Source organism: Primulina tabacum, chromosome 8 (genome assembly GCF_025594145.1).
Source record: "Primulina tabacum isolate GXHZ01 chromosome 8, ASM2559414v2, whole genome shotgun sequence".
In the NCBI taxonomy this organism is placed as follows: Eukaryota; Viridiplantae; Streptophyta; class Magnoliopsida; order Lamiales; family Gesneriaceae; genus Primulina; species Primulina tabacum.
In genome coordinates, this window is record NC_134557.1 from 33385934 (window position 1) to 33394196 (window position 8263).

The 8263-nt window shown below is 39.1% G+C and overlaps 1 protein-coding gene across 2 annotated transcripts; it reads right to left on the reverse strand.

The window, feature by feature from the left end:
- Window positions 1–1942: 1942 nt before the first annotated feature.
- On the reverse strand, window positions 1943–5566 carry LOC142553919 (uncharacterized). Of its 2 annotated transcripts, none has more exons than XM_075664467.1 (3): window positions 5090–5566; window positions 3438–4908; window positions 1943–2236 (listed from the first exon to the last, which is right to left on the reverse strand). In XM_075664467.1, exons 1-3 carry the CDS (start codon window positions 5361–5363, stop codon window positions 2194–2196), a joined length of 1788 nt encoding a protein of 595 aa, XP_075520582.1. In that variant the 5' UTR covers window positions 5364–5566; the 3' UTR covers window positions 1943–2193. The 2 variants fall into 2 exon arrangements, with proteins under 2 accessions (XP_075520582.1, XP_075520581.1); XM_075664466.1 differs by having other exon boundaries at window positions 1943–3293; window positions 5090–5564.
- Between the last annotated feature and the right edge of the window lie 2697 nt (window positions 5567–8263).

The following is an 8263-nucleotide window of genomic DNA, read 5'->3' on the forward strand; positions in this document are numbered from 1 at the left end:
TTACATGTCATCGTATTATTGTATCATCGTATTAGTCACAACCAACTCCCTTCTTCCGAAAACATGTCATCGTGTTCATCACTTATAAAAATCATGCATATACGTAAATTTTTCCTTAAAATCAAGCATGCAGCGTTTTTTTCATATTTACATAAAAAATCATATTCGTGATAACATAAACATGTCAAATCGTGTTTAGGGTGCTGCCAGGATTGCTAACTCGACCTGGTGAAAATGATAATTTTGCCTCTGGAAATCCTAATCGACCATTTTACCACTGGACATCAAAATTTCGACCCGAAACCAACCAAACTCCTTAAAAATCCTACAAAATAATTATAAGCATTTTCCAAGGGTGACCTCGAACATGTTCCGTAACTTATACGATTCGTTTTAAAACTTGTAGGGGTCCCGATTTTAACCCGAATCAACACGAACCTTAACCAAACTTTCCAAAACTTTAACCTCCACTTATTATTCACACCCTACCAGCCCCTAATCAACCTAAATCAGACCAATTAGGACCCTCATAAGCCGCTGAAACCTTGCTGGAATTTTCTACGTGTTACAACCTACAAACCCTTAAAGCACTAAATCCTCAAACTTTCGACTTTAAGCCCTACCAACTCGGAATCAGGCCTTGAACCAACCCTTTCTAGCCCACCTCTGGACCCTCCTGGACCGACCTAACCCAAACCCTCAGCCCATGCACGCCGTAAGGCCCAAACACCACGAACCACCCGTGAAGAGACCAACCGAGACCAACCCTCAAACAACTCGCTCGATCGGCTTCATGACCAAGTCCAACAGCGTTCGAGCAATCCTAGACCCCGTCTCTGGCCTACCAGGGTCTGGTTCAAGGCTAGGAACACCCCTTGCAGAGCCGGCTCACCCCAGACTCCCGATCTAGTCACATCCGAGCCCTACAACCAAGAAAGACCGATCGGCTCTCACTAATTTTCGGCCCTCAACCGACTCCAGCCCCTTGACACCTTATTCCTCGACGTGTACAGGCCCCTAGGATCATGACTCGGCAGCCCCTTACACGAACACAAAGAATACTTGAGTTACATGATAATCAAAAGCATTTTTTTGTAACAACCAATTCAATATAAAAGATGCAAGCAATCCTCATGCAAACACACACAACATATATATAGCGTAAATAATGAGAAAAAGGGATACATGACGTACCTTAGCGATTATGTGCTCGAAAACTTAAAAATATGCGCTTATGACTCGTAATAGGGAGGCGGGAAATGATTTTTCTTTGAAAACTTGTGAGAAATTGGAAGCCAGGCAGCTGAAAATTTCGAATGGGAGGATGATGCTGCTAGGGAAGGGGCGGCCGTGTATTGGAGTGTATAGGGTTAGGGTTTTAAATGGGGATGAAGTGATATAATTAGGCACTAATAAGCTTTAATATTAAAGGGGTAGAAAGGATTTTAAGCCCATTAAGAAATAAAATAATCTCCAAAACACTTTCGAAAAATATTTCGTTTAGATACGTTTTTGAAAATATTGTTCTAACCCTCAAAAAATCTTCTCACTCGTTAAAATTTATGTACCGATTAAAAATATGACATGACGAGTAAAAATATCCAACTAAGACCTATTTTCAAAATCATACTTAATCACAATATATATTAAATAATTAAAAATAATTATTTAATAAAATATTTTCTTGATTATCCTCGGTCTACATTCCTCGTTCTAGTGCGAAATACAACTTAAAGCCAAAATGCATGAAATATTAATAAAAAATGAAATGACATATATAATCATGCAATAATAATGCATTTAAAGCTTTAAAATAATTAAACACTGATTTTAGCAAAAACCCTTCAGGCTACGTAGTTCGAATTTACAAGACCTTACATAAATAATGGTTGAAATTGATGCTGAGGAACAGGTAAATGTATGTATAGCTAACAGAGATGGCAAACTGAAATCATTGACATATTATTCAAGCCACGTGAAATATTCAAAATCAACAGTTGAGTTCTGCTCAGAATGAGCATCACCAAACGTTAGAACACATACACATACATTGCTTAAGCAAAAGTAGCGGACATCTCAGGAACTTTGTCGTTACAAAGCATGAGATGATATAGGTCAAAACATTGATCCTCATTTCTTAGTTCCAGTTCCAAGTTGAATCCATCAACGGCATTGTGATATGATCAAAACTGACTAATGGAGTGGCCTATGCCCAAAATGTTTCGGTCTTGATTTCCTGCAAATATTATAATTCACCATGCAAAAACCAATTAGAGGATAAAATTCATCATTTTCGGAGATAACACGATGGCACGACTTGATATATAATCATCCGTTTCTTTGTCGGGACATTTTCTCACTAAATTTCTCCCTTTGTCTCTGGTGTACGTCTTTGGTTTTCTCCCCCACAACTGATTGATAACTTGTCACAGTCCTCCATACTAAATCTTGATCGAATCTTAATTTTGAATAATGAATTTACCAGAGTTCAACTCATTCACAAACCCTGAACCATAATTTCACTCAACCACACCAACTTGAGTTTCCAACTTAGAATAAGAACAGCCCAATATATTTCTTCCTGAACGATGAATAAGTTTTAATCTCTTGACCATCCTCAAGAATAGCCATCTTGTAGATATAGCGAACAAAGATAAGTTCCTAACATAGTCCTTCACAAGGTTAATCGTTTCTTGATCCAGTAAAAACCCAGAAAAAGTAAGACAAGGACCCACGGTTCTTCCCCAAAATGCCTCTACACCATAAAAAATTCTAAGATATACAGCGATCAGAATATCCACAACATGCATTTTCTTGTTAACATCATATAAGCGCCATATAGGTCAGATGACAAGTAATTGACAGTCTTGTTGTTTGTCCATATGCAATTATTCTTGCAATGGTTTTCGTTGCCGTTCGTTTCGAAAGAGAGCTGCGCGGAACATACCTACAACTGAATCATTCCAAGCCATTTACCATGGAGCCTAAATTACTCCTACAGAAGAGTATTCCCCTATAACCAGTTTGAACCACATCACAACTGAAAATATCCCCCCCACCCCATTCCCTCCCCCGTCCCCTCGCATTGTAGATATTGTGAAAGTTATGTAGCAGTTTCCAACCCTGAATCAGGATTGATCTCTGCAAGTGTAACCTTAATTGGTTTCCAACCTGACTGATTATTAAATATAATCCATTTCTTGATATTGATTACCATGTGCAAGATCTGGAGTATTTCACCCAGAGAAAGGTCATTTAAGCACATCTTTTTAATAATTGTTGCCGCCTCGTACCTAACCAGAAATATAAGAACACTGAGATCGTGAAGTTGAATTGATTTAGGAATAAGTAACTCAGAGAAATAGATGATATACCAATCAGAAAATTGCCAAAAAGTTGCCATGAAATTCATTATGGAGTCAAGGAAAATAATGTACCTGCATTGAGTATCTAATACTGCACATCTCCCTGTTGAGGATGAAAGAAATTTCTGGATTTCATCCCATGTTGTTTTAGGATAATGTTTTGTATTACCACCCACAGGGTTCACGCATTGCCACAGTTTTTTGTTTTTTCCAACATATAACTGCAGGTTACCTAATTGCTGCAGTATTACCAACTGCTGCTCAAGGGCACATGCTAAAGCTTTCTTAACGTCAGTTTGACGATGTCGAGGGTCTCCATATCTAATGCAATCAGTGATATTTTCCTCAGTGGGCATAATTTTCTCATCTTTAAGGGTGTCTAAAGCAAGTAGGACTACTCCAATTAGACTTTGTATATGTTTGGAAGGTTTGGGGCATCCTGAGGTTCCCTGCACCACATTACTACCTGTGATATTGGTGATTCCAGATGTAGATGTCAATGGTGGTGGAATCTCTTGACTAGCATGTGGGAACCTGCTGGTCTGTGCTTTCTTTTGCCCATTATTTCCTGTTTGAGAACCATTTGGGTTAATGCGGTTGGGAGACTCGACGAAAGATTGTTTTCTATCTCCTCCATTGTTTGGTTGTGTTGCAGGAGCAAGGTTATTACTTAAAATCTCAGAAATGCTCAGATTCGCGACATCAGGCATATTTTTAGAAGGGCCTGAGGCCAAATTTGGTGACTCGGGCCGTTGAGACATTATATTAGGAGGGTACCAATGCTGATTAGTAGTCGAGGTAACAGGCGGTAATAAAGGTTCAACTGGAAGACTATTTGCCCTAGCCGAATGAAGTTGATTCTGATGAAAGACGTGTGGGTGAATAATATTGGACCAAGAAGAATCAAAGTTACCAGGTGTAAAAGTGGGTCCTGGTCCACCAATGGAAAGTTTCGGATTATAAGGACCAGAGAAATCCTGGGGAGCACTGAAAGGCTTAGGGCGCTCATATGTAATTTGAATAAAGCTGGGATCTTTATAATCTTCTTCAGTCCCGGACATAGAACTCGAGGTTCTTGGCATACTAGGTTGACTGATATTTCTACGAGTTGGTTTTCCTTTGTTCTTTACATCGGTTCCTCTTCCCGTATTTGAGAACTTCGTATTTCCCAAATGGGGACTTTCATGGAAAGAATCCATGTGTTGGTGTGCCTGAACGGAATCGGTCAACGAGGAGGAGTCAGAGCTAGATACACACTCATAACTGTTATTTACAAATTGGGCGGATTCACTCTTTGTAAGTGCCGGCCCTCCGGCAGATAGGCTGGTCCATAGCCAAACACTCTTCGCAGCAGTAACAAGGGCCGCGGAAGCTTTTTGTGGCTGCGCTAGAAGAATATTATACCGACGCATCCGCAATTGATGAAGAGCATTTGAGAAATCTCGGTCTCCAGAGATCAGTAAATAATTTGCCGGAGCTGGATTATCAACGGCCCAAAACAACATATCCACCAGGATTTTCTTGTCACTGGCGTCTTTAACACCTGATGACATAGATTTAATCAATTTGGTGAACATCAAACTAAATTCGGAGCCGATCGACCAAATTAACAGCACAAAAGCCAAATTATTGAGTATCTAAACCCATAACAGAGAGATCCGTCCAAAAAAAATCCAAATCAAATTCGTTCTCAAAAAATCTCACAGATTAGGACAAACAAATACCAGCGGGGACGTGATTAAGCGCTATGCCGGTGCTGTTAAGCGCTTGCTGAACGGATGGCGAGATCCTGGTGGTGTCCCCGTAGGCAGAAATCGAAACTGGCCCGCAGTAATTGATCTTCACAAGCGCCGAACTTATGTTCTGTGCGATCATATGCGGATCGCAGACCTTGGGGACTTGACAGTTCTCTATGTCCCACCACACCGAGATTTTTGCCTTAACATACTGCTCCTCCGCCGTCGCCGGAGACTGAGACTGCGCCCCTCCGCCTCCCATCACCCCAGCCAGATCCAAATTAAATCGTCGTTTAGCTGATAACTGGAGGGCTTAAAGGTGCGAGGAGGGGGGGTTCAACGGTCCCCGGGAGAGGCGCACGATAGCATTGGAATTCGATTTGGTAGAGGTGAGTCGTTGGTTGCTGCTGCATTTATTTGTGGTGCGCCGTATGCCTAAGATTGTGGACGACTGACTCAAAACACTTTGTGGAAGTGGGAGTTGACAAATGACTTTTGTACCCTTTTGGAATCATGACGTGGTGTTTAGCATTCCATTGGCCCTCGTTTCTGCGTGTGGCCCAAAGGTTAGACTAAATACGAGTGTACACAACCACGCGCTGTATGACAACATAAATATTTGTTACTTGGTAACTAAGGATTTTATGAGATGTATTTTTTTTTTAAAACTTTGAAATAGTTGTTGGTTACTGGTTTAGTGGGTTGATAATGTTTTTTTTTTAAAAAAAACATTGAATTATATTATGATCTGATATTGATTTAAGGGGTTAAATTAAATAAATAATCTTGACAAATTCTGAAAATATTTCGATTGAGTTAGCAACATTGAAATATAAATCTTATCCATTAGATATCAATGTTTGTCGCTGCGCAAAAATAGACTCACCAATTAAGTTTGAACACGAAATGGCTCAAGTGTGTGTGATCAAAGAGGCTATCAGATAGAAAGTTATGGCAGAGTAAATGATAAGTAAATAACACAAGTTTGTTTCGATATATTCGGAGACTTCAGCAATCATATGTTACCCCTTCTTCTTTATGGAAGAATTTCACTAAAAGACTTTGACAATTACAATACTTTGAAATTGCTCACTTCAACATGACTTACCATATTGTCAAACTGAAAGTCTTAGTTATCACAAACTTAAACAAATGAGCAGTAAGACTTGTAACGTCCAAAAAGCCAACTTACGTAAACTACATGCATGCAAATGAATTAAATTGCATAATTGTTTTATTTAATTGATTTTAGATGCTTGCATGATACATATGATATGATTAAAGGTCTAATTTCATGATTTCATGAGAATTATAGATTTTATCCGAATATTTGATAATAAGCTGGAGAAAAGAGACCGGAGACGACCAAGACAAAATGAATATTTTTCAATAAATGTTTTCAAAACTCCTTGATACGATTAAAAATGATTAAATTTTTCTAAAAATGATATAGTTCAAATTATTTTATGAGACGAGCACGATTTTATTTGGAAAGCCGGTTTTGGGCAAACAGAAGAATTTGATGGGCATGCAACGGCAACTAGGAAGAAAGCATTCAAATAATATTCAAAGCTTGCACTTGTAACCTCCCACCTTAATGCATATTATGGTATCATTAACACCCTTGTAATCATCACCTCCATTACATAGCATTTCTTCATTCCATATTCACGAAAATATCAGAAGAAAGACTACTGAAATTGGGAAATAAAATAATAAGAAAATTACAGCAAAGGAAGTGAGAAAAACAATTCAAACCCATTCAATTCTTGACTTGTAACTCTCAAACTAAATGCATATTATAGCACCTTTAACACCTCCTATATCATTCACTTTCATCCCTTACACTTCCTACAACCTTAAGCTTCGAAAACATCAGAAAAACAGCAGCTGAAATCGAAGGAAATATCAGCAGAAAAGTAGAAAAGAAAGGAAGATATCCAACTCGGTTCCGTCGCGTCGTATTGTCGTTTTGATTTGTTTTTCTTCAAAACAAATTCCAGGCATGTATATATTGTTTCTTGACTCTTCAATCAAGTCCTATAGATATTTTTAAACCAATATATAATCAATATTCATGCAGCATCACGAAATTTGGACAGCAACCACCCAATTTTTCTGCACAGAATTTTATTTCCTCTTTGTGTCTCACGGTTTCTGGCTTGCTTTGTGGTTCAGGAGTTTGGATCGTTTTCCAGGGACCCACGGCTGTTGCTAGGCATGATTTAGAGTATGTTATGGTGTTAGTGATTCATTGGTTTGAGTCCAAACGTTTAAAACAAAAGCATGACAGCAACTATTTCCACAAGCTACAGATTTGGTGCACGTTTTCTGTCATTTGGTGTTTAATGGTGGTGTTCGAATCTTGGCTGTCCTAGGGACTATAGCCATGGTTATAACTCTATCTTAACATTTCAAGGACGTGACCAAATCATCCCTTCAAGGATTGGTTCACGGATCTATCAAAATTTCACCAAAACATCACAAGCACATTTCGGTTTCATCATGTTTCTGTGCGAGTAACTTTCGGTTTGTGAGATTTGGATGGATTGTGGCTGGCTTCTAACCTATAGCCATGGTTCATACAACACTCCCTCATGTCTAGATCGTGCCATGGTTGATCATATAGCCACTGGAACGAAATAAGACAACAAATTCATTCGAATACTACAGCACAGAATTTCTGGGTACTCTCGGTTTGAGCTGTGCATTGTACTAGGTGTTGGCTCTGTGTGTGGTTGGATTTTATCCCTTAGCCATGGTCCAAGCCATGCCTTAGGATGTTGGTAAGAGTCTTTGGGTGGTGGTTCAAGCCCTTGGTCATTAAATTTCAGAATTTCCCCTCAAATACACAAGCTGCTCCTGCTGTAATTTGACAGCAACTTGCTGTTCGGTTCATGAGGTTGGTTTGAGTTCTTGGATGGCTTTTAGCCCATGACCTTGGACTGGACAGTACCTCAATGAGTTAGAAAAGTCATGTTTTTGGCCGTTCGTGATTCGGTCGAGGTTAGAGGTCGTACGAGAATTTACGGTGAAAGGTGCCAAAATGACTCTCGAAAGAGTGTTTTATGTTTTTGGATTCCTTTCACCTATTTTCGTGTTTTACAATTCTTATGCATGATTTTCAGTATGTTTGGGGTATTTTTAATCATGGTTAAACAT